Source organism: Eulemur rufifrons, chromosome 2, assembly GCF_041146395.1.
Source record: "Eulemur rufifrons isolate Redbay chromosome 2, OSU_ERuf_1, whole genome shotgun sequence".
NCBI lineage: Eukaryota > Metazoa > Chordata > Mammalia > Primates > Lemuridae > Eulemur > Eulemur rufifrons.
The window spans coordinates 40,810,170-40,837,415 of record NC_090984.1 but is presented as its reverse complement, the minus strand read 5'-3'; the positions used below and the strand labels follow the sequence as shown (position 1 = coordinate 40,837,415).

The 27,246-nt window shown below is 47.8% G+C and overlaps 1 protein-coding gene across 2 annotated transcripts in view; it reads right to left on the bottom strand.

The window, feature by feature from the left end:
- ONECUT1 (one cut homeobox 1) overlaps positions 1-26,626 on the bottom strand; it is a 34,886-nt gene extending 8,260 nt beyond the window's left edge. Inside the window, exons 1-2 of one of the 2 annotated variants that reach the window (XM_069483572.1) lie at positions 25,142-26,626; positions 9,093-9,116 (exon numbers count right to left, since the gene is read on the bottom strand). In XM_069483572.1, coding sequence (XP_069339673.1) covers positions 9,093-9,116; positions 25,142-26,246 — 1,129 coding nt within the window. In that variant the 5' untranslated portion in view covers positions 26,247-26,626. The remainder of the gene's footprint in view (positions 1-9,092; positions 9,117-25,141) is intronic. The other variant, XM_069483573.1, reaches the window with a different exon arrangement.
- Positions 26,627-27,246: the final 620 nt, after the last annotated feature.

Genomic DNA, 27,246 nt, shown 5'->3' with positions numbered 1-27,246 from the left:
TCAACATTTTTTAGCTTATAGGGTTTCCCAAACTTATTTGACCAAGAAACTCTTTATTCAGGGAATTTTGCTCAGGAATGGTGTTCCTTACAACAGCTTTTCTCAAGATGTGGTTGGCAGACCTGTGCTGCCCTGTGAACTGTTACTGACCTGCAATAAGGTCAGTACAGAACACTGAAAACAAGCAATTAGAAATGGTTATGGCAGTTTTTACATTGCTGTAACATTCCAGTGTGTGATTATTTTTCTAGTAATACATTTTATATTATATTATCAAAACTATTGGTCCAGGACAGATGGAAATTAGAAACAAACCAACAAACAACTAGTCCTTCACTACCTAGAGTTTCAGGAGTCCTGTCGTAGAACACACTTTATGAAACACAGAATATAATAACATCCTAGAATCAGCTGTCAGTCAAGCGTTTGTATATCAACTTATATCCATTTTCCTGACTTAATGACACAAAGGACTTCACTACATCTAACGTGCTGATTGAATTATGCAAGAATCTGCTAAGAGTTTGTCTGGGAATATGTAGGCATAGACATATGGGCCTGGGAGACATTTATAAGTCCAGATGAGTGTATAGTACAACTTCTTAGATGAACCTGGACTCCGAAGACACAAGCTCAAGCCCAGCCCTGTGGGTACATCCCTCCAAATACTACCAACATATGGATTTGGGGATTAACTTTCTAACATCTAAAATTTGACACATTCAAACCACAGTACATATGTTACCTTATTTAATGCTTATTACCATCCCGTGAGGTAAGAAGCCATTGTCCTTCATTTTGCAGCTGGGTTCTCTAAGCACAAAGGTGAGGGACTTGCCCACGATCACACAGCTCTCAGCGGCCACAGAGCTGGCTAGAGCTGTATGCCAACTGCTTACCCACTCATGTGTGCCTTGCATTCGGTGAGTCCTTATACCCCGGCCAAGTATCTTCTCCCTCCAAACAACTGCCCAGTGTATGTCGTCCTAACGTCATCTCAGGGGGAGTGGGCCAGAGAAGTAAAGGGCAAAGGCTGAGATGCCCACTGCCTTGCCATCTAAAGACAGCTTGGCATTTCCATAAGGGCCTGCTGGAGACCCGATCTCTTCACCCTCAAGGCCAATGCCAATGCTGAAAACTGCAACCCACGCAGGACCAAGTGTTCCTGAGCAGGTAAGCCTGTGATGCCCGAGTCACTCAGGGGAGGTCTGGCTGGATTTAGAGGAGGAAGATCCAGGCAGCTGTTAAGGCCCTCAGCTCCGCTGCTGCTCCAGCACCTCCGGGGACTGGTGGGGGTGCCAGCCCAGGGCTGCTACCCAGATTCCAACAGCTTGGCAGCAACATTCCTGCCTACCCTGCTCAGGGGAACCTGGGGCAAGCATCTGCGCCAGGATAGGCAAATCTGTGGCTTGGTGGTTGCCTCTGGCTAGGGGGGTGGTGGTGGGAAATGCGAGTGACTGCTAATGGGTACTGGCTTTCGTTTTTTGGGGGAGTGATAAAAATGTTCTAAAATTGACTGTGGTGATGGTAGCACAGCTCTGTGACTACACTAAAAATCACTGAATTATACACTTTATTATTATTTTTTTTTGATGGGCCAGCTGTGTGATAAATTATACACTTTAAGTGGGTGAATTGTATGGTATGTAAATTGTATCTCCACCAAGGTGCTAATGCAGCAGCAGCTGGGCACGCACATGGGCTGAGCCCTCTGGTCTCGCCCCCACCTGCCTCTGTTGGGCTGTGGCAAGGACAAGAGCTGGTTGACTGTTATGTGCACTGAGCCCCCAAGACCCTCTCTTGTCAGCGGAAGCTGCTTTTCAAAGTAAACTCTATGAGATAATATATCTGGATGGGCAAGCATCCAAATGAACAGATTTCAGGAAAACAAGGCAGGGAGAGACAGAGACACATACAGGGGGATCTATGGGAATAAACTTGCAGATCTGTTCCCGAGCCCATTTTCCAGGCCAGTATCCCCTGCTATGGAGATTAAAGAGCCATAAAAACCTTCCCTGTGATCCCCACAAAACTCAAGTGAGGCAGAAATGGGTCTTCTTCCTTTCCCTGTAGACAGAACACTGTCAGGGAGGGTAGGTGACTTTCCCTTGGGCACACAGCTGGCTAGTCGGGGACCTGGGCCTCCAACTCTACTGGGCTCTGGAAGCAGAGGGAGCAACGGTGGACACGTCCTGAAAACCCTCCCCCTGGGGGGTTAGGCAGGGGCAGGAGCTGGAGCAGCGGGTGGGGAGCCCTGGTCAGCAGGGCAGCAGGCGGGTTCTCAGGCAGGCCTGTCTCCGCTGTCATTCCGGGAGAGTGAGCTGCATGGGAGTGGAGACTAAGGTTGTTTGGGCAGCAGAGGGGACAGCATGCCTATGCTGGCCTGGGGGACAGAGAGGGTCTAGTGTCAGGAGGGGTGCGGGGAGCACAGGGCATCTGTCTCCATGTGGAAACCAGCTTTGAGAGGAGGCTGAAGGAAACAGCCGACCAGATGGAAGAGGAAAGATGGGGAGCAGGGGGCTCTGGCTAACGCAGGAGGGGTCTGCCCTGTCACACTCAGGACAGAGGGGTCACCCAGGCTTCTCACCACTGCCCCTCCCCTCCCCACCACCACTACTTCTTCAGTCCTTCCCCAGTCAGCGTGTAAAACAGTGCGGAGGACCTCTCTTCTCCAAGGACAGTCCCACAGCTGTAGCCCAGGAGGGGTGGGATCCCTGGGCCATGTGATAAAAGCAGGGCAGAGGTGGCCTGGGCCCTGGGCTGGGGGTGGAACAGGATCCCACTTGCTAACTTCCTTACAGGGCCTCACAACCACCATGTGAGGCAGGTTCTACCTGCCTTTGTCTTTCCTCCTTTGTTCTGTTCTCCAGCACAGGCTGAAGCTGAGCTGGAGAGGTAGCTGGGAATCCCGTTGAAGGAATGTATGCCATACCCAATGACACTGGCACCGTCCTCCTGCTTGCTGTTCACACGCACACGCACACACTCTCCTGAGCGCGGCGCGGGCTTGCTCACACTCACAGGGAGAGACACCCACCAACCTGACCTCCCCTCCACAAAGCGCTCTCCCTGTGTCACAGCCTCAAAGGAGCTGGTGGGCAGAGAAGCAACTGCCCTGCACCTGCTCCTTTGGCTGCTGGCAGAGGGAGTAATATGGCTCTTTCTGAAAGCTTGGCTCAAGAATTTTGATATCTAAATTCCTAAACCTCCGTTAGAGCCTGATCTGCTGGAGTTTTATTACATCAGTATCTCTCACTTTAAAAAGACCGTCTATGGTCTGGACCCCCATAATTGGAAATACGTGATGTGGGTGCCCTAGTTATGATAATTATTATACAGAATGGTCCAAGGTATGGCATACTTGATGAATTACATGTTTATTATGCATTTTTATCTCATATAGGCCCATTGTGAATTGTAAGTCTTAGTTTATTGATCCATTTTTGTAATTAATAGCTGTATATATCACTTTATAATATTCACAGCAATTGGAAGATATAAAATAGAATTCCTTTAAAAATAACCTACAATGTTGACTTTTCACTAAGGCACCATACATTTTCTACAATTAATTTCAAATTGGTGAGGTTTTTCTTGTTTGCACTTCTGGAAAGTTGTCTGTAAAATCAAATTGTAAATGCTATTCTCCTAAGGCATGCATTATACAAATAGTTCTGCAAGGGTCCCCAGAAGCCCAGGAGGAAAGCCCTTGGAGTCTGCGCTACCTTGACATTCAAAGACCTTGACGCTCTGCCCCCACCCACCTTTCCATCTCACCTCCCGCCGCTCCTCGCCCACTACCCGTCACTCCTGCCACACTGCTCAGAAGTCATTCCTTCATTGTGAACTTTCCCACCTCTGTTCCTTTGCTCAGGATGTTCCCTCCATCCAGAATGTCTTTCCTTTTCTCTTTTCCATACAAAAAATTCCCTATGTAAGCGAGGCCAGCCTCAAGCATCTCCTTTTCTGCTAAGCCTTCTTCAGCCCCTCTCCCACCCAGACGGAGTTGCCGTCTCCTGTGCCCACAGAGCACCTCCCCTCAATATAATTAGTTACTTACCTGCCCATCTCTCTCACACAGCCCATAAAAGACTAGAACACGGGTTATTTCTTTGGCATACTCAGCATCCTTGTTGGATAAGTAAGTTGGATGTGGCTCCATGGAAAATAGAGACACCCAAGACACAAGTCTTTAACTTTCAAAAATGTGTACATAGGATGAAGTTCCATGAGACAGCTTTACTCCCTTTACTGAGTAGTTATTTTGAAGCAATTTAATGGCACAGTGGGGATATTTCTGAAGTGTCACTTAGAATTTAAGAAAGGTTGGCTAAGCCCTGGGCAAAGGAAGCTGTCCTGCCACCGCTCCTATGACTGAGTCAGAAGGTCGTCAGGGCCAGGCGGGGAGCAGGCCGGAGAAATGGAGCTGGAGGAGCAGAAGGTGGGCTGGGCTGGGACACTGAGATGGGTTGGGAGTAGGGTAATCAGCCCCCCCACCTAGATTAGATGCCCAGGTGGGGGCACTGGGTATGAGAGGGCAGAAGTACACTGCCTGTGTCCTTCCTTGCTAAATCTGAGTGGTGACTGGTCCACATATGCCTTAGTTAAATATAGAGGAGATAAAGATAAGATTTATGGATAATGTCAGCAAATATCCACAGAGTCTGTGCAGTGGAAACCATAAGAAGAAATTAATGAGGCCGGGCATGGTGGCTCACACCTGTAATCCTAGCACGCTGGGAGGCCGAGGCGGGCGGATTGTTTGAGCTCAAGAGTTCGAGACCAGCCTGAGCAAGAGCGAGACCCCATCTCTACTAAAAATAGAAAGAAATTATATGGACAGCTAAATATATATATATAGAAAAAAGTTAGCCGGGCATGGTGGCACATGCCTGTAGTCCCAGCTACTCGGGAGGCTGAGGCAGGAGGATTGCTCGAGCCCAGGAGTTTGAGGTTGCTGTGAGCTAGGCTGATGCCATGGCACTCTAGCCTGGGCAACAGAACAAGACTCTGTCTCAAAAAAAAAAAAAAAAAAAACCCAACTTAAAAAGAAAAAAAAAGAAATTAATGAGATGACCCCAGGGGAATAGTCTTGAAGAAATTCAAATTTAAGGGATGGAGGACTCAGATGAAGAATGCTTTATAAATAAGGTGAAATGAAATCCCTTTTTGTTTCTCTCTCTTTTTTAAATTAGAGATGTGGTCTCACTCTGTCACCCAGGTGGGAGTGCAGTAGCACAATGATAGCTCTCTGCAATCTCAAACTCCTGGGCTCAGGCAACCCTCCTGCCTCAGCCTCCCGAGTAGCCAGGACTACAGGCAAGTGTCACCACACCTGGCTAAGTTTTAAATTTTTTGTAAAGATGCAGTCTTGCTATGTTGCCCAGGCTGGTCTCAAACTCCTGGCCTCCAGTTAGCCTCCCACCACAGCCTCCCAAAGTGCTGAGATTACAGGTGTAAGCCACCATGCCTGGCCTCATTTTATTTCTTTTTCTTCTGGCAACTACCAAGTCAGATTTTTTTGGGTAGGACCTCTGGCTACCGGGGCCCTGGATCCATGGGTGAGGGTATCATTCCTTTCTCCCGGGCTTCAGGGCTGGCCTGGATTCTGCAGTGGGAGAGGCTGGGAGGACCCTCAGAAGTTTTTAGTCTTGACTATAAATGGGAACCACTGAGAAACTTTAAAAGCATTGGTACTTAGGACCCATCTCCAGAGATACTGATTTATTTAGTCTAGCAGAAGCCTAAGCCTGGGATTTTTGAAAGCTCCCCAGGTGATGCTAACACATACCCAAAGCTGAGAACCGTTAGTCTAAATCAGTGCTTCTCAGATTTAAATCACCTGGACATCTTGTTGTGTGTGTGTGTGTGTGTGTGTGTGTGTGTGTATATATATATATATATATATATATATATATAAATTTTTTTTTTTTTTTTGAGACAGTCTCAGTCTGTCACCTGGGCTAGTGTGCTGTGGTGTCAGCCTAACTCACAGCAACCTCAAACTCCTGGGCTCAAGCAATCCTCCTGCCTCAGCCTCCTGAGTAGCTGGGACTATAGGCATGCACCACCACACCTGGCTAAGTTTTCTATTTTTAGTAGAGATAGGGTCTCACTCTTGCTCAGGCTGGTCTCTAACTCCTGACTTCAAGGGATCCTCCTGCCTCAGCCTCCCAGAGTGCTAGGATTACATGGACATCTTGTTAAGGTAAAAATTCTGATTCAGCAGGTCAGGGTGGGGCCTGAGATTCTGACCATCTAACAAGTTCCCAGGTGATGCCCAGTTGCTGGTCCAGGACCACATTCTGAGTAAGGAGGGCCCAAGAGTCCGGAGCACGAGCTTTAATTAAGGTGTGGTCCAAATACATCAACATCACCTGGGAGCATGAAGGAGCAGTTTCTTCAAAGTACACATTCCAGAACCCCATCCTAGACCTACTGAAATAGATTCCCTGAGAGTGGGATTCACAAACCAGGATTTTAAGCAAGCTTCCAGGTAATTTAGATGCCCAATAAAGTTGGCGTGCCACTTGGTCCTAGGATAGTATTTTAAAACTTTCCAAGATTAAGAGAATCACTCCATACTGACTGACTAAAGCACAGACTGAATAAATCAGAATTTTAGGGGAATGTCCTGGCAATCTGTACTGCAAGAAGAACAGGTGATGCCTGTGATCTCAGGTCTAGGAAAGCCTGCTTTGTGGGATCTTTCTGTGGAACTGGGGAAGGTCCAGGAAACCTTCCTCTCCCTCCCCCTGTAAAATCCCACTACAGTGATTGTCACAGTCTGGCAGAGGAGAAGAGCGTGTGTCAGGGGTTGGGGCAGGCTCAGAGGGGTTCACTGCTGGAGGTGGAGGGTTTTGTTCTGTGCTTATGATGAAAGAGGAAGTTGGGTGAGAGCAGAGAAAGGATCAGATTACTGGCTCGGAGCTCTTTAGCACTAATGGACAGAGCCTCCTCCATCTTGACTCCTCTGAATTTACTGCCAAGTGCCTAAGGCAGAGGGGAGGGAGCTGTGGGACTGGAGAACATCTCCTTGGCAAATTAGGGTATTTCATAGCTAGAAAGAGGAAGAGCAGGGTTTCTGTGGCACCCCTGATTATCCACTGGGCTGGCACCAGGAGGTGAACCAAAGAATTAGAGATATCTTTTATATCTACACCTCCACACCCTGCTGTGACAGAAGGACCCCTACTAGTTTTTACTGGGCTTGTTTTATTATGTTTGTTACATTTACAGTATGTTTAAAATGTTATTTAACATAATAACATGTGGCATGTGTGCACATACCCACACATATAACAAACCCACGCTGCATATTTTGGGCTGTGCTTCTCAAACTTTAGTATGCATTAGAATAACCTCAAGGATTTGTTAGAACTCAGGTTACTGGGCTCTACCCCAGAGTTTCTGATTCAGTAGGATGTCTAACAAGCTTCCAAGTGATGCTGGTGTGTGTGTGTGTGTGTATGGGGGTAGGGGAAGAATTGCAAATAAAGCTTACCTAAAAAACTTGTAAGCAGGTTTGTTTATTTTAGGGGTATGGGTAAAGCAATTTTGAAACGACTTTACATGTATTACAGGATTGAACAAATGAATAAATGAGAGAGAGAGGGGAGAGAGAGAGAGGGAGGTGTTACTGGGTTCCAGGTTTCTTACTGCAGAGGAAAGGACATACAACTAGGGAATGGGGGAAGGCAAGGAAAAGTCCTGTGAAGATATAATGCGATTGGAGGTGGAGGTGCTGGTATGAACTCATGATTTTTACAATATGTACATAAGCACGTATATGACCATGTTTATGTGCACATGCATATTTTATACATATGTACAAATGTGTGTATACATATTTGTATATGTGTGTATATAAATATATATGCATCTATTTCCTGGCTTTGTCTGAGAGGGTGAAAAAACACAGTCACCCTCACAGCCATGAGCACACCTAGTGCCCAGGTCTTCTTGGTCTCTTATCATCCGGCACCAGCATAAACTGGGGCTCATTAAAGAAGTGGCAGATTCTAAGGTTGGGCAGATTATGTGCCAGATGAGCTTGGGATCTCTCATTATGCCAGAAAATTAGAAAAAAATGGGAGCACATCATAAGGACACAGACAGAAGTCAGATCGAAGGCGCTCCCATCAGTCAGATCTGGGACAACTTGAACACCAAAATAGTTAAGTACAGTAATGAATTACAAACCACTGGAAAAAAGAAATGCCTGAGTCCACACCAATAATAAATGGATAAGCAAATGAGAGAGAAGGGAGGGCTCTTGTTCACTGCACAAAGATGAGGGCTGACTGTTAAACATGGCAGGAGCGCTGGAGATGGAAAATCATTTAGAAAACATCATGATAAAGATTAGATCAGGCAAGAATCAATAGACGCTAAATCTATAGGGAATTTTGATGAGGAGTAGGATATTTGCATGGTCTTAAAAAGTATGTCTCCACAGACTGCTTATTAGTTGTAAGGGGGGAAAATTCAGCTGTCATACCGTGGAGAAATTAGACAACACCTTGACTGGGTGATCAACATTAACTCAACAGTTAAATTAGGGACATACAGACATTGTGGGCCTTCAGATGTCATCCCCTGAGAAAGCCACACTGTCACCCATGCCAGTTTCTGGGTAAGAAAGCATAATCTCAGTCTAATCATGAGGAAACATCAGGCAAACACAAAATGAGAGCTATCTTATTAAAAAAGTGGGGAGGCTGGTCCGAGTGCAGTGGTGTTTACAACTAATTGATCACAACCAGTTACAGATTCCTTTGTTCCCTCTCCACTCCCACTGCTTCACTTGACTAGCCTTTACAAAGAAAAAAAAAAAAAAAAAAAAAAAAAAGAGGAGACATGTCAATGTTTAAAAGACATAGAAAGACTGCTGAAATGTTTCATATTAAAAGAAGCAAAAGAGATACGACAAGTAAACCTGAGACTGGATTGTGCACTGGAGAATGATGCTGTAAAAGACATTACTGGTTCAACTGACAAAATTGCACTGTTACATATAAGAAATATCCCTATTCTTAGGGAATACACTCTTAAGTATTTAGGGGTCAGGGGACATGACGTATGTCACTTACCTTCAAACGGTTCAGGAAAAAAGTCTGCATGAGAGAAAGAGAAAGAGAGCATGTGTGCAAATGATAAAGAAAATGGGGTAAAATGTTAACAGTTGCTCAATGTTAACAACTGGGTAAAGAGCATACCAATGTTCTTTGCACTATTTTATTTTTGCAACTTTTTATAAACTTGAAATAATCTCCAAATAAAAATGTGAAAAATCAAGTTTTTGAATGTTTAATGACATTGAGATATGTTCAACTGTAAATTCTTTATGAGCTTGGTTTTGTGAAAAATAAACTTTTAAAATGTATTTTATAAGTATACTTTAAAAAAGCTAGAAGGAAACAAACAAATATATAAATACCTATTATTTTTGGGTTATGGAATTATGGTGATTTGATTCTATTTTATTCTTTATAATATTTCATATTTTCCAAAGTTTCTACACTGGGCATGCATTACTTTAATAATTAGAGAAAAATTATTTTTGAAAGAGGAAAACAAATATTCAATAAAGTTTCATGTATAGTGTTGCTAACTGTTATGTCATTCATTAATAATAGCAAAAAAAAAAATCAAAACCTGAAAAAAACTGAAATGTCTAATGATAGGAAAGATTGTTAGAAAGGTTATGTAAATTATGACACTCCTAAAATATAAAATCATAAAAATTTGTTTATATAATCAATTTATAGATGGAAAAGTATCTAAAAATAGGGAATTGATTAAACAAATTATAGCAAGCTGTAAAATAGATTTGTGGAATTTTTTCTGACATACAGTGCCCCAGGAGCAAAGAGATAGCTTTTTCCCCTTCTTCTGCTCTCTTGCAAATTGCAAACACCTTATCTCTACATATCTGTTCAATAAATGAAAACTACTCATGATGTATTTGGAAGAGGACAGGCACGGTGAAATTACCAGGGATTTTTATTGTCTCCATTATTCTTTTATGTATTTTCAAAAACTCTACCACATATTTAACAACACGAGATTTTTAACTTAAAAAGTTGCAATATAGTATGTATACATCATCTCATTGGAAAAAGACTGGAAGGATATCCACACACACACACACACAAATACGCACACAAAAAGGTTATCTGTGTAGGGGTACTGTGGGTGATTCTTTTTTTTCTTTTTTCCTTGATTAGTATATAATGCTTTTACAATAAGAAAAGAAGTTACTTTTTAAAAAAGCATTGGAATTAAAAAATAAATTTATTTTGAATATGCTAAGTATCCAATAAACAGCAAGAAAATATTTACTAAGGCTAGGTCAGGACAAAAGCGGAATCCAACATTATATATACATGGTACAGCAATTAACTTTTTTTTTTTTTTTTGAGACAGAGTCTCACTTTGTTGCCCAGGCTAGAGTGAGTGCCGTGGCATCAGCCTAGCTCACAGCAACCTCAAACTCCTGAGCTCAAGGGATCCTGCTGTCTCAGCCTCCCGAGTAGTTGGGACTACAGGCATGCACCACCATGCCCGGCTAATTTTTTCTATATATATATTTAGCTGTCCATATAATTTCTTTCTATTTTTAGTAGAGATGGGGTCTCGCTCTTGCTCAGGCTGGTCTCGAACTCCTGAGCTCAAACGATCCGCCCACCTCGGCCTCCCAGAGTGCTAGGATTACAGGCGTGAGCCACCGCGCCCGGCCAGCAATTAACTTTTTGAAGAAAATTTCCACCCTTATGTGGAAGGCAGTGTTCTAAAATGATATAGTATTTGTGTCCAAGTGTTGTATTACTTTAAAATAGGAAACTGGGTGGTAGATAGAATAAAAGAATATATTTTATAAGCTTGAATTCTGAACAACTTTCATTGAGTTGTCTTTCATAAAAGAGCTGGAATAAGGGGACTGACATTAGAGCACTTGGGACCATTTTCAGCCTACCCAGAAGGCTGGCCACCCTGTGCTACTTCTCTTTAATTTCATCTCTAAGATAATTGTGCTTAGCACCTTCTGGGGCGGCGACTGGCAGGCAAAGGAATCAAAGGAAGCAAGAGCCATTCACTATTTTCCCTAGAAAGTTATCTTTTGGGAGATATTAATAGAAGAGGTCCTTGATTATAACAAAAGAGGGATACATTTATGCACACATAGACACTCACACATGCTCCTACACTGGAAAAGCCATGGACTCTCTCTGAAGACTACACAAGATCCTGGTAACCGGTTTCCTCTAGGGGAGGGGGACTAGGTAACCAGGTAATAGGTTGGGAGGAAAACCCGGTTTTCTCTGTATACCTTTTCATGCTGTTCAACTTAAAAAAAAATGATATATATGTAGTATATACTAAAAAATAAACATTTATTAATGAAAAATAATTCTTAGGCCCAGTATGGTGGCTCATGCCTGTAATCCTAGTGCTTTGGGGAAGCCGAGGTAGGAGGATGGCTTAAGGCCAGGAGTTTGAGACCTTGTCTCTATAAAAAAATAGAAAAATTAGTTGGGCGTGGTGGCATGTGCCTGCTTGCCTGTGTGCCTGGAGTCTCAGGGACTACTCAGGCTGAGACAGGAGGATCTCTTCAGCCCAGGAGTTTGAGGGTGCAGTGGACTATGATGATACCATTGCATTCTAGCCTGGGCAGCAGAGTGAGACCCTGTTTCAAACAAAACAAAACAAAACAAAACAAAACAAAACATGGCCAGGAGTAGTGGCTCACACCTGTAATCCTAGCTCTTTGGGTGGCTGAGACAGGAAGATTGCTTGAGCTCAGGAGTTCGAGACCAATCTGAGCAAAAGCAAGACCTCAGCTCTACTAAAAATAGAAAAATTAGCTGGGCATGGTGTCCCATGCCTGTAGTCCCAGCTACTCATGAGGCTGAGGCAGGAGGATCGCTTGAGCCCAGGAGTTTGAGGTTGCAGCGAGCTATAATGATGCCACTGCACTCCAGCCAGGGCAACAGAGTGAGACTCTGTCTCAAAAAACAAAAACAAAACCCACCAAATTTCATTTTTAAAATTTGGTGCTCAAAACTAGAAACTAGATTAGAGAAAACTAGGTTAGAGAAAGCAAAATTTGCTTTCTTACAAAAATATGCTTGCCTTTAAAAAGCTTAGTTCCTATCACAAACTGATTTGTGACTCGAGCCAAGACTTGCCAACACTTGCCTGCCCTGCCAACAGGTCTGTGCTTGTATCTCCTCTCCTGTTATCTTCCCGTATAGACAGGAGGCTCCCGAGCTACCATGACTGGGAGTTACTTTTGTTTCTCTAGCAGGGATGGATTTGGGCTAACCCTCTCCATTGGCTCTTCAGAGCTCCTATGTGCCAAACTGCAGGTGGCTGACTGGAATGTGAGTGACCATCACTGCCCACCAACACGGGGAGTGAAAACTGTGCATCATGCTCACATCATGTCTCTCCCAGTGATATGTTCCAGTGAGGCAGAGACAACCTCCCTGACTTGATACCGCAAATCTGTACAGCAGCCAGGGAGCCCACCTATCTTAAGAATCTGGTTGAGAGAGTGGGCCATTCTGAAACATCCACCTTTGTATTTACATCAAGACAGCCACTCTGTGGTTAAAGGTATATCCAAGCACCCAGCTTCCCATGCCAGAGCCACGGAGCCTGTTCTGCTTCCATTTTCACTCCCCACGATGCCTGCTCAACTTCAGAAATAGCTCTCAAATTTCGCCCACCCATTTTCTCCACCTTTGCTGACAATGACATATAATCAGACCCTCATGATCTACTGCCACTTCCCGCTAGTACCCTGCTACTTCTCCTCCCATTATCTCCCACTCCAGCAGGATTTCAAAAGCACAAATCTGCCCATTTCACTCCAGGACAGGTCACAAGTTCCTTTGGCCTGCACAGACACACAAGGTCCTTGTCATCTCTTTTCAGTCTTCTTTCCAGTTTCCTTTCCTGCTTCCACAGAACCTTATTCCTGCCTCAGTCACAGCACTCAGAGACGTTGTCAGTATTTATTTACCTGCCTGCTTCCTCCCTGTGAGCCTCCAGGACAGGACACGTCATTCCTCTCTCGTGCCCCGGTACTCAGCCTCGTGCCTGGCACATGGGAGGCACCCAATCAGTGTTTGGGCAAATGACAGAAAATGGACCTTTTGAATGATATAACATGGCCCTCAATGGTGCTTCTCAAATTGGAATGTACACAAGAATCTCCTGGGGATCTTGTTGAAATGCAGAGTCAGATCTGGTAAGTCTGCATTTCTTACAAGGTCCCAGGTGTGGTCGATGCTGCTGGTCAGGCAGCCACACTTTGAGTAGTAAGGACCTTTGGAACAGTGATAACTTTTTTAGATGGAGGAACACATAGGATCAATTATTCCTATGGGGGTCTTGAATTTTTGAGTGAACATTTGATTTCAAAAAGATCAAAAGAAGTCAAAGATTTTACACACACACACACACACACACACACACACACACACAGAGTATGATACGGAGCTATAGGTTATTCCAGAAATAAGGGTAAAATAAATAAATGAAGGGGCAAAAATAAAAGTCATTTGCTCTTAAATCTTCAATACTAACATTCTTATTCCCAGTTTGGAGTTATGTTAGAATCACCTGGGAAGCTTTTAAACAACACATATTCTCCCCCTGCTCTCCCCACCAATCTGATTTGCTCTCCTAGAGGAATATGAAACCCTCTGCCGACAGCTCCCACCACTGAAAACCACAGCCTTGGAGAACGATTTTGTTATTGATGGGAATGTATTGTATCACTCAGCTGTATTGGGGAAGAAATAAGCTTTCAGCTTCATAGTAATTCAGATCCAAGAAATCTTTTGCAAAGGGATTTTAGCCAGGGCCTCCACATTCTGTTGTTCCCTCTGCCTGGAAACCTCTTCCTCCATTTTCCATTCAAGTCTCACTCATCCTCCAGACCGTTAAGATTGTCCCTTCATCACACCCCGAACTTCTCCTTCCTAGGACACACACAAACACACATACACATACACACATACACACATACAGAAACAACTATTTGTCTCCCTTTCCTGCTAGACTTTGAGTTCCAAAGGGTAAGTGCATTGTACACGTCATTCCCAGTCCTGAACACAGAACCTGCTATAGCAGGTGCTCAAATGAATGAAAATATTAACTCTTTTTTACATATTTAATGAAATTTTCTCTTTTACTTCTTATAGACTGTCCATAACTGGCTGAATATAATTCCTATGAGAGCTGACATTTCATTCAAGGCTTGGACCTTCTTAAATGATAATACAAAATTTGGGTTGGGCAACCAGACAAACGCAATTTCTCTCTCCTCAATGTTAAAATTATATAATAATTACTGCTTGAAAAATAATATGTATCACATATGTAAGATATGAAGCACAATAACAAAATGAACACCTATGAGCCCACTACCCAAAAAAAGAACTGGCTTGTGAAGGGTGTTCTCTCCTCCGATCTCCCTGCCTTCCCTTCCAAAGATAACCACTCTCCTGAATTTGTGTTTATTAATTCATTTGTTTTTTAAAAAGTAGTTTTGTTTTTATTTTCTTTTTTTAGATACAAGGTTCTTGCTCTGTTGCCCAGGCTGGAGGGCAGTGGCGTGATCATAGCTCACTGCAGCTGGGGCTCAAGTGATCGTCTTGTGTCAGTCTCCTAAGTAGTTGGGATTATAGATGTGAGCTACCATGCCCCAAAATAGCTTGATTTTGAGCTTTATGAAAATGGTATTGCTCTTTTTCTAAAAAAAAAAAAAAAAATCAACATTATTCCCCGCCTCCCCCCCCACCCCTCGCCTCCCGCCTATTCTTGCTTGTCTTATTTTTTTTTCCCCCAACACTGTTCCTAAAGCTCTTCTATGTTGTTATGTATAGCTCTGGCTCATTCATTTTCATCACAGTATACTATTGCATTATATGAACACATCCTGATTTATTTATGCATTCCTCATCAGTGGACATTTAGGCTCTTTCTGTTTTTTTGCACTTAGGAACAATGCTGCTATGAACAGTCTTGTCATGTCTCTAGGAACATTTGTGAATTTATCTAGAATATATACCAAAGAGTAGAACTGCTAGACATGTGTAGGTCCAGGGTTATAACATGGTGTCAAGTTATTTTTTGTAGCAAAGGTGCCAATATACATTCCTTCCCACCAGCCATGTATAAGAATTCCTGATAATCTGTATCCTAGCCAACAGCTTGTATTATTAGGACACAGACAATGGAATCTCAAACTATAGCACTTTTGTGCCAGAAGGCGTGCTCCTGACTTGGTGGGCTATTTCCTCCTGACCACCTGACAAGAGAGCCTGGCCTGACACTCTGCCCAAGAGACTGGCCCCCTGAAACTTACACCTTGTTGAATCTTGATATTGGGGAGAGTACTAAATTGAAATAAGAGACCAAGATTCCAACTGGGCTTTGCTGTGGATACACAGTCATCACAGCAGACAATTAATCATAGGATGTGGGACCTGGAAGTGACCCTAAGGCCAAATCTTTCATTCTACATTTAAGGAGACTGAGGCCCAAAAAGGTTAAATTACTTGACAAGGTCTAAGTGCTAATTACTGTAAGAACCTTTCTCCAAGGCATTTGATTCTTTTTTTTTTTTCTTTCTGGAATTTCTGGGGAAACCAGTTGAAAAGGGAGAACAAATGTCACTTTAAATAGAGATGTTTAACTCAGATTTCTGCCTGAGGGTAAAATTTAGGTCTGTTTTTGCCCAGATGAAATGTCTCCCAGAGTTTCTTTTTTTCTTTTAGTAATTTAAGATGGCATAACATGATCCATAAAATTAATAATGACTCTATAAATACTTAAATAACTGACCAATTTGTTTTTAAAAGATAGTTGTTCAACTGAAGTGACCAATGAATTTGATAACTTTAGCTTCTTTGCTTATGAAGTAAACAGGGGTAACAGTATTCAATGAAATAAATAGGAGAAAGATACATTCTCCGCAATTATGGTTTCAATATGCAAATCTAACTGTACTAAAAGATACTGATCTCCTGGGGAAAATAATCCTTAATTATCTGCCTGATCATTTCTGTCCTTGGATCATCCCCCCAAGAAAATGGTAGGCACCTCCTTTGAAAACCATTTTTGTAAGGAAGGAAAACTTTAAATTCATTCAGTTTAAAATTATTCTCCTCTTATGAGCACTCCTAACTAAGCTATCCTAAGATTCTGGGAATTGTCTGTAGAGATTATGGAGAAATAGCCTCAGTGTCTTGATGGTTTATAATCTAAGATGGCTTTACATGTGAATGTGGAAATACATTGAAAAGAGACCAATTTCCAGCAGGGGTACTTAGTGCTCTTCAGAGCATGCATAATAATCAAATGTAGCATAATTCTGTGCAAAGGACTGTCCCCATCCAGCAGAGGCAGTCAACGTGGAAATGGGAAGGGGAGAAGGACTGCTTAATAACGGGAACGGTGTTCCTGTCAAGAAAAGTGGCTTCCGATGTCTCCCGTGGAAATTTTCCTTCTGGAGCTGTTTTCTTCAGGTATTCTCTTCCTCCCCACCCCTGCCTGGTTCCTCTCTACTCCAAGAATCCATTTACCATTTAAAAATATCTTTTGGTTTAACAATGTCTGCAGATCGATAATAAAGGCTTTATGTGAGGCATCCCTCTTTTAATGTCAGAAAAAACTCAGGAGCTGTTTGCTCCTTTGGGGTGGGAGGCTTGACCGGGGAAAAAAACCCACCAAGTCATTTTGCCCAGGAATGCTGACCAAACGGTACAGAGGTACTTCTGGTTCAAGTTTTCCTCCTAGCAGTCATTTTAATCAGCACTTCCCCTTTTTAATGAGCTTGTAGTGCCATTACATAATCACCCAGCTCACTGGATTAATGATGAAAAGAGGAACTGATTTTTCCAGTCGCATCATTTGAAGTAAATGTTAACTTTCTTTCTGAGTCCTTAGTTAACCGCATTAGTGTGACAAATATGTCTTTGTCTAGCATAAGTAATTAGAATTTAATCACTTTAACTGCATCTTAATTACCCCAAATGAATTGAAAGGACATTTAATAGCAAAGATTAAATTGCCTTAATGAACGATTTTTGTGACTCCATCAATACTTGAATCGCGTTAGCCACCCCTCTCACGCACTCCAGTCGCGGAACCTGCAGTGAGCACAGAGGTCACTAGGTGGCGCGCTTCGCTCGTTTGTTTATTTAATTTTCCCCATTGATCAGTTTTAGAAGACAACACAGGAAAGAAAGCAAAAAGCACATAGTTTATTGTGCTCCTCCGATAACCTCTCTTTGGGACTATGAGATCATCACCAGATGTGAAAACGAAAGCAGTGATTCAGAAACTGTCGATTCTGACTACCCCTAGGCATATGCAAAGGAAGACAAGAAACACATGACGACTGGAAATATGCAGCGTTTGACGACAGAAACTGTAAGCTGTCCTCTGGACAATTGCCAACAGATATACAGAGTTTTAGTCAACTTATTATTTTTTAGTGAGGAGTCTTAAAATATGAGTAACAGGCAAGCTTTGAAATAGCAAGCCAGGGGCTGATGTGGAGCAAAGAGTGGTAATTGTTGCCCAAGTGCAGATCGGAACACCAAAGCCTGAAAATATGGGAAGATCTGGGCCCTTGGGCCCTCCGCCAGGCACGGGTCCACAGCTAATGAGATGGGTCCTGCTCATATCAATAATTGTTCAAGTGAGCAAAGGGATAAGGGAGACATGGGTTCCACATCTAGCTATGGTACTGCCTTGCATTCCCTCTGGCTGCTTCTCCAAAAGAGAGTAATTCAAAACTCTCTCTTATAAGTCTTGAGTGTAAAAGAAATAAGTTTCTATAAGCAACTATCTTTGAGAGTCCCAGAGGGAAGACACACTCTAATTCCAAGAAATTTATTATGCAGAGGCTTTCTAAATTGAGTGTTTGTGATGGTCAATCAGACATTTAAACATTCTGGGTCCACTGACCTGGTGGATCTGTACTGGCAATAGAAGCATGACGTGGAGGGTAAGAAGGTTCTGGGCTTTGAATTGGGAAAGCTGAGTTCAGGGCATCTGGGCTTTCCAGCTGTGTTTTCATAGGTAATTATTTAACCTCACTGAAGAGAGCAACCGGGAAAATAATGGTCACTACCACATAGACTAGTGGTTCCCAAAATTTGCTCCATATTAAAATCACGTCATTGAAATCCCAGTGGCTGAGTCATGCTCTATACCAATTACATCAGAATATCAGGGGTTGCAGCCAGGCATCAGGTTTTTTTAAAGGTCTTTAAGTGATTCCAATGTATAGCAAGATTTGGGAGCCACTGCCATAAACAGTGAGTACTAAATGAAAACATCCATGTGCCTACCACAGTACCTGACAAAGAGAATGTGCACAACAAACTTAAGCTCCTTCCTTATAAATTGCTATGACAAATCTGATGTGTTGTACTTTAGAATCTAGTTATGTCCAGCTGTTATTAATATCTAAAAGAGATGCCTCATCTAAAAAAGAAGACAATTTCTAGAAGCAAATTTGTTCCAATTTTATGATAACGCAACATCTTTTGGGAGGGACAAATTCTATGGCAAGACCTTGTGATAAATAACTTGAATATTTGTATCAAAATAATCAGATTGTCTTGTGATTGGTCTAGCCACCTGGCCCAACCCTATCATATCAGGAGGAAATTAAGCTTCATTAGTATTAACATACTTGTATTAAAATAAGAACCTGTGAAAATCTATTGATAGAAAGTAGGAATTTATGATTATACATTAAATTCATTCACATTAAAAATAAGTTTTTTTCTTTTTACTGGACTCTATGAGACTGACATTTTTCATATGGAAATAATGTAGTTTTCTTCTCTGTAAGGTGCTCATTCATCTTATTTAAATAGAAACAGAATGAAAATAGTATTTAATGAATATTTGTTGAATACTTTTCTCTAGCATTATAAGAAATGTGTCTTGTCACAACCATAACTTCAGTAAGACCCTCCTTCTATTGCTATCCTAGGTTTGGGGACATTCAATTTTACCAATTCCACCAAGAGTGTGGAAATCCTGCTGTTTTAATGGGGACAGAAATGAAACTAGTCATTTCTCATTCAACCCATCAAAGCTCCTTGGTTGATTTAAAATATTAAGTTGATGTTTAAATATTCCAATATATGGAGTTTACAAAGAACACGGAGCACTAACAAACACTTGAGGGACCAGACAAGGCCTCCACCTAGGAAGCTGAGGAGCAAGATTCCTGAGGCTTCTGTTTAATTAACCACCTTCATTAGATGTTAGGATTTTCTTTCTTACAAGGAAATCAGGAATAAATTTTTACCGATACACTCCGTAAGAACTATTTCTTCTGATAACTTTGGGTAACACCATCTGATTAGCTGAATTTGCCATGAATGTGGAAATGATGACATCAAAACAGCTCGTGTAACAACCTCCTTAAAGACCTCGTAGATTAGAGATGACTATAGATTTTCCCCAGCGCGGATCAAAGGGACTGAATTGAACGTTTTAGCTTAATGATCCAACCCCTGTCACACCCACAGGGACGCGAATTCCGGCTTTATAGGCAGGTGTGCACGTGCACTCAGACGCACACACAAAGCTGCCGTGGAGGGACGAAAAGATCAACTACCTGATCGACGCGGAAAGGTTTGATCTTTTCGAATACTTGACTATGCCAGTGTATATTCCTGGCGGGGCCTCACACCCCAATAAACTTCGGAATATTAGCTATTAATTTTTGTTTTCTCTACGACTTTCCAAAGACATCCTAGCCGCCTTCCCAGGGCGAAGGCGACAGGGCGGTGGGGCCCTGTCCAGGGTCCTGACGCCTCCCCAGGGCTCTGGGTCGGTCTGCTTCGGAACGCCCTTTCACCCACACCACACGAGGGGGAACAAAGACTTCCATGCTCAAGGCCCCAGTGCTGCCTCCTTGACTCTGGGTCAGTTTGCTGGTAGAGGAAACAACAAAACAAAGGAATCGTCAATCCGTCAACCCTCCGGGGACTGTATCTCTTTGCCTCAACCTCTGACTTCAGACTGCCGGGGTCACCTTCTCTACTCTGATCCCGCTTTTCTCAAATAAAAACATGCCAACAAAAGCATAATTCGGATAGAAAATCCAAACACTCATCTTGTTTGGAGAGGTTAGAGTTGGAGGGGGTACTTTGGCGATGGCATTTTTGTCTCCATGAGTAGGGTACCCAGGCATTGTTGGAGGCCTCGATAGATCCACTAGATATCCTTCTCTTCCTCCTTCACACTCTCTTCTATCAAAAATAGTTACTGTTTTGAAAGTTACTAGGACAACGATATTCTAAATACAAAGACGCAGCGAACATCTGTTTCCGCAGCGGGGTGAATCACGGACGCCTGCCCGGCGCTGGCCGCAGAGGCCCGCAGGGGGCGCACGCGGCTCCCGTAGCACAACCAGCCCGGGTGCTCTAAGAAGGTGAGCCCAGATGGAGGGAGTGCAGGGAGCGCAGAGGGCTCCAAGCTTCGAGATAAAGAAAGACGCACCCTGGGCTTTGGGTCGCTTAGTTGCTACAATACAACTGTGCTATTGTTGGCACTGTCCGTCCCAAATGTCGTTTGCAAGCGGAGAGAGCGGGCTGGGTCTCTAGTTGACCACTGTGCCCTGTTTCCGGCAGGTCGCTCCGGCTACAGGGATCGCTCCGGATGCTTCCAAGGCTATCCGGGGCTGCACCCGCTGGCGGAATAGCCACACACCCTCTGAAGAGGCCGTTGGGTTTCTTTGTCTCTGGCAGGCGTCCTCGCTGTGCTGACACCAAGGTCGCCACACAATAGCCATCAAAGCAGGTGTCCCCCATCCCAGTCATACTCATACTAGCGGCTCCAGTCTTCCCTACATGCACACTTCTTAATCCCTTGCACACCTTCGTCTCCTCGCTAAGGTTTGTGCTCACTAATAGGGACTGCACAGGGGAAACTATTGTCCCACACCCTCGAGGCGACAGAGACAGGCTGTGAGAAAGGCGTCATGAGGAGCCTTCTGGTGACTGTCTCCAAGGGCGAGACCTTTTGGTTTTGAAATCAGCTGGTGAGTGTGTGAGGGTCCCCAATAGACTACCCTGACGCACTGCCACCCTTCACCCTGGGCGGGCTCTGGAACTTCTCAGTTTCCGCCTGACAACCGGCTGTCCCCCATCACGCTGGGAGGAGGCCATGCAAAGCCTTCGGAGAAGGCGCTTCCCGCGGGCAGCCCCCCCCCCTCCGTTGCCCCTGGGCTTGGAGGTGACACGGTCGGTCGCGCCCCGCCAGCCCTTTGTTCACGCCGCAGCCGGCTGGGAGCAGCTGCCCTGCTGGAGACCCGCGGCGCTGAGACGCGAAGCGCGAGGAAGCTACTGAGCTTGACGCCTTCTCCCCCCACTCTTGGGCCCAGAAACCCTTCCAGCTCCCGAGTCCCACACGCCCAGCCCTGGCTTCCCTCCCTGCCCAGGAGTCTTAGAAGATTGAACTGCGTTGCCTAGGGCCCAGCATCGCACTCCTGCCTGGCCCCTGCGGCCCAGGGAAGCGAGGGGACAGCAGAAATGTCACCCCCTGGGATAAATATTAACAAAAAAGTAAATGGCCTTGTGTGGGGGCCAGTTATCAATCAACCAGGCCGCAAGGCCACTCAGGGCAAACATGGCCCAGGTTGGGCCAGGCGAGACTTTCTCATGGCCGCCTCCCGACCTAACCGCCCCCCCAACCCCCAGGCTCAGGTCCTCCCCCCAGGTCGTTCGAGGGCAAATACGAGATAGGAAGAGCGTGCAGTCCTGGGTGCTGGTGGCCAGGCCCACTCTCCCGTGTTTGAAGGTTTCCTTGTCTCCAAAGCGGGCAGAGTCTGAGTGGCCCAGCATCCACCCCCGCTCAAACCTCTGGCCTGCGCGCCGCTGCCACTAGGGTCTGCGGTGTTGTGCCCACGGGTGGGTGTGTGTCGCAGCCTCTTCCCGCGCTGGCAGCTCTTGCGTTGTGGCCGAAGCCTTCTGGAATCTTTAATTGGTAACTAATCCCCTCCCATCTTGATAGGCGCCCACGTCAGAGGCGCGGCACCGACCCATCAGCCCACCCCACCCGCGACGACACGTGGCGAGAACCCTGTCGCGCTGCGTTTTAATGGGGCAGCAGCAAGTATAACATTGAGGGAACATATATTGATTTTTTAAAGGTAGTTAATTTGGTGAGAATTTCCTCCTGTCGTCAGTCCTCCACCAGTCGCTGTAATTTCGTGACCTGGAGGCGCCTCCCCAAACACACTGCCACGTGCGGAGGGTTTTGACCCTTTGCAACAGGCTGCGGAGGACTCAGGGCACGGAGAAGCCACCCTCCCACTGCGGAGCTAAGGAACTGAGCTCGGTGGGCACTGGCCTCGCACGGCAGTTGGGACGAAGTTGTGAGACGGTCTTTGAGCGTAACCGCAGGCAAAGCTACAAGAGGCACCTCCGCACGTGGGAGCTGGCGGTGAGGGGCAAGCACTAATGTCCCCCAGCCGGCCGAGGCGCCCTGCAATTCATTTTAAGGCTCCTGCACTCGGGGCTTGCTAGAGGTTATTTGAAGGATTCAGAAAACGACGCCACTTTTCTTTTTTTAAGTGAAAATGTTAACGAGACGGGTCATTGTTCTTCAGTGACTTAAAAATAGATTTCGGCTTTTGCGGCTTGAACCGGATTGCTCTGGCTTCCTTGCAGGAGGCCCTCCCTACCACTCCTTTATGTTGAAACAAAAATGGAATTGACATGCTTCATCCAGGTCTCAGGACGCGGGGTTCTCTCGGTATTTGGCGCCAAACGCCTGTCCTGCTGGTCTCTGATTTTCCACTTTTTCGAGGGAAAGGCATGCGCCGGGGCTGCAGGGCTCTCCACAGGCTGCTGGGTGCCCAGGCAGAGCCTCTTCGATGACCTCCTGGGTCCTATGACCACCTGCCCGGAACCCGCCCGCGCCTCCAGTGTGCGTGTCCCAGCACTTTGGCTCCCTCCCCTGCCACAGTGGGGTCCAGGAGCTCTGCTCTCCACGCTCCGAGGTCAGAGGGTGTTTGCGCGGCCAGGTTTCCAAACCTCCAGGGTCGTCTCCTAACAAAACGTGTCAGTCTGTCCTTCCAGGAGGCGACAGGAGGCAGTGGAGGGAGGAGGCAGTGGAGGGTCACTGAAGTCCGGAGCTAGCGCCTTCACAGTGGGTGTTTGGGCGGGGGGGGGGGGGGGGGAGGGTGGGGGTGGGAACAGAGCTTTCCGGGAGGGGTACCCTTCTCCATTTCCACCTTCTTCCCACATTCCTCCGCCCTACTCGCTGGCCTCCGCTGTCGCTGTCTGAGTAAATGGCCGGGCTCTGGGCCGACGTGGGAGTGTGAAAAGGTACTACTGTTGGCATCCGCAGACGCTGAGTAGTCAGGGCGAGCAGCAGCCCCCTTGCCCACCCTCTCCGGCTCCTCTGCTGCCCGCAGAGTCTCGGTCGGCCCACGGGGGGCGATATGGTACCGGCGGCACAGGGCAGTGGAAACGCGGGAACCTGGGATTTGCGGGGTCACCCAGCCAGTCTCACCCCTCCCTCTCCAGTCCGCCCACCCGCGCCTCGCCTGGCTCCAGGGCTCGGGCGGCAGGAGCCTGGGTGAGGACTTTGCTTGGAGCGAACGCGCGCGGGCCGGGCGGGAAAACCTGGCAGGGCAGAGATTCAGCGAGCTCAGCGCTCGGGCCGGAGGCATCGAGCACCCAGTCCCAGGGAACGCTTTGGGCCGCTTCGGGGCTCGAATCGCAGGCTTGTCAGCACCTGCCACCCCCCAGCTTCTCATTGGCAGGAACGAGGTGGGGGAGGGGGGCTTTGGCCTCATGCTTTGATTTTAGTCTGTGAAACGGCTCAGTGCCCCCGGCTCAGAGCGGATTGACTGTCTCCCGTTCTCCAGGGACAAATTAATGGAGAACGATGAGTTAATTAACAAACCCTCATTCCGGCTTTTACCTTTTCTCTTCGCCAAGGCTCAGGCCTGGGCGTCGGGCTGAGAAGGGGATTGGGGGAGGCACCGACCCAGTAGTCAATCGACTTGGCAACCGCCGCCTGGGTCTCATCAAAATCTAGTCCGCCCTCAGTTGTCCTTAGCTCTACCTCCCCACATGTCCTCCGCCCTCAGGGATGGCCGAATTCGCCTGAAATCCCGAATAGGGTTTGGGGCTGGGCTCAGCTGTCCCCTCGGCCTATCGGCCGTCTGGGGCAGCCAGGCGTGGTGCTTGAGCAGCGCCACGGAGACCTTCTGGCTCCACTCGGAAACACACGCGGCTCGGGGTGTCAGGCCCGGGAAATCTCTGCTCGCAGACTTGGGGGGTCATTCACACACTCCCACTGGCCTGAACAAGGATTCAGGCGAAAACCGCGAAGAGAAATAAAGAAACGCAATGTCCTGAGAGAGTCGGCAGCGGCAGCGAGGGTAGACCCTGGGCTTGGCCAATGCTCTGCCGCTCCCACCTGCACCTCGGCACTGTCTGCCTCGCTCTCCACGGCCGGTTCCTCGCCCAGAATGCGCGCTAACCCTTACACCTCTCCGCACCACACACCCACCGCCCAGCCGCTTTTTGACCGCACTCTTAGATTGCATTCCCCAAAGCTATCCAGCGCTAATAGAATGAGCGCGGGAGGGGGTCACCTCGGCTAGTTCAGCCAGTGACGCAGGTCCAGCACACTCCAGCCCAGCGACGAGTATGTGCCAGGAGCACTGGTTCCAGCTGCGCACAGTTCCACACGCACGTCGCCTCCCTCTTCCCAAACCTAGGGTGCTCAACTGAGAAGCGGCGCACAGACCGTGTCTCCCCAGGTGCGGGATTTCTCTCAGCCTCCGGCTGCACGAGCTTCCAGAGCTGTCCCCAGCACAAATGCGCCCGGCAGTCGCCGAGAACGCGCCGCTTAGCTCTTTGAGCCTTCCACAGCCCAATGCACCGAGCCCTGGAGAAGGCGATCTGCTCCCCGAGCCGTGTGCTGGCACTTCTAAGCACGGGGACCCCCCCCCTCACCCCCTACCTTGCGGAAGGAGGGCGAGATGAAGCGAGCCCAGCCCCCTCTCCTTCGGTCCCTTCGGCTTCCGAGAGTCCCTTATCTCCCCTCGCGCCCAGCTCCTTGGCCGGCTCACCTGCTAAGCGGAGCGCTGACATGCGCTGGAACTCCGGCTCCTGCAGCCACTTCCACATCCTCCGGAAGGTTTCCCGGCCAGATTTGAGTTTGCTCCAGGGTTTGGGGTTGCGCAGCAGGTCCGAGAGGGTCCCCTGGGAGCGGCAGAGCACCCTCTGCGCGAAGATGGCCTGTGGGATGCTGTAGCGTTTGAGCTCGGTGGTGATACGCTGCGCCACCTCTTTGGTATTGATCTCTTCCATCTGCCCTGAATTACTTCCATTGCTGACCTGCGCGCCGGTCACCGAAGGGTTGGGCTCCCGGGCTGTGCTCAGGAGCTGCCCGTGGCCCTGAGCGTTCAGGTGGGCATGGGGGTGGTGTGGAGGAAGGCCGTTAATGGGCACCATGCCGGCCGAAGTGGGCGTGAGGTGCTGTTCCCCGTGGCGGCTGAGCATGGCTGGGTGGTGGGCTTCAAAGCCGTTGGGGGTGAGCATCTTGTCGGTGGGCATGGCGGCACCCGGGTGGGCATAGTGGGGGAGCCCTTGCTGGGAGTTGTGGATGCTGCCCAGACCGGAGCTGGAGAGGGGCGAGAGGCTCTGGCCCATGCCGGCCACGTCCTTGTGGTAGGGGGTATAGAGGTTATTCATGGAGGCCAGCCCGCGCTCATCCCGCATGAGCGTGAAGCTACCGCTCACATTGCCTGCCAGGCGCTGGTGGTGGTGCGGGTGGTGGTGGTGATGGTGGTGGTGGTGATGGTGGGGAAACTTGTCCGAGACTGTGGAGATGGGCGGCAGCGGCTGCAGAGGGGTTAAGGTGGTGTAGGTGGTGGGCATGCTCATACCTGGGGGAGTCTCGCAGGCCATGGTCATAGTGGGGTGCAGGGGGCCGGCCAGGCTGTGCTCGGGGGCCCGGTGGTGGTGGTGGTAATCGCCGCCGCCGCTGCCGCCGTCCAGCAGGGACGCCATGCCCATGGAGCGCGGGTGCGCCGGGGGCAGGTGGCTGCCGCGGTGCGCCACGGAACTGCGCGCGTGGGGGCTGCCGCCCAGCAGGTCGGCAGGGGCGGGCACCGGCTCATGGCTCACCCCGTGCAGCTCGCCGATAGCCTCCATGGTCAGCTGCGCGTTCATCGTGATCCGGGCGAGCGGGCTGCGGACACAACATCGATGTGGCCGGGCAGAGGCGGCGAGGGGCGCACGGAGTCCTGTCTTCACATTGGCTGTCGGCGACTGCTGCCTGCCTTCCTTCCTTCCTTCCTTCCTCTCACTGTGGGGTTCTGTCTCTCTGTCTCTGTCTCTCTCTCTTTCTGTGTGTGTGTCTCGCCTTCCCTCTTGCCCCCACCTTCCCCTCTGCGTCCTCGGCTTTTTTTTTTTTTTAAATATTAATTTCCAAAAAGGATCCGCGCCGTTGGGAGAGCGCTGTGCCCCCAGCCCGCCCACCCCCGACCCCCTCTCGCCCCTCTCCTTAGAATTGTGAGGCCCTCGGCTCCCCTGACGCGGCCCGCGCGCCTGCCGCGGCTGCTGCCTGCCAGCGCCACTCGCCAGCTTGAGCCATGGCTCGGTTACTGTTGCAGACTCTGTGGCCGGGGTTCGGTCACAGCCGCTGCCGCCACGGCCCGCCCTCACGCCCGCCGGGCGCAGCGCGCATGCGCACAGTCCGGCCCCGCCCCCTCGGTCCCAGAGCGCCTGGCCCGTGACGTCCCCGTACAAATGAAGGAGGGGGTCCTGCGCCTTCCCCGCGGCGCCGGATGGCCGGGTAGCTGCGGGCAAGTGCGAAGGATTGGCACAGAGCGCGTCCTGGGCCCGCCGCCGCAATCCCAGGAGACTCACGCCCCGCTTGCCTCCCTTGCTTGGGTGGACTCTGTCCTCCAAGCTCCGGCATGCTCCTTCCGGGCTCGCATCACAGCGCGCTATGCTTGGAGAGCCATCGTCCCTCTCTCCAGTAGCTGCTTCCCGGTGCAGGTTGCCCGGGGAGCTGGGGACTGTGTCATTACCCCTTCCGCTCTGGCCCACTGAGCCTAATTTCCCGGAGGGCTGCTAGGAGTACGCACTTTCCCTACCTTTAAAATGCTCGGCCTATGGTGGGGGCGGGGGGCGACGCAAATAGCCTAAAGGCCTGTGTCAGCTTGGC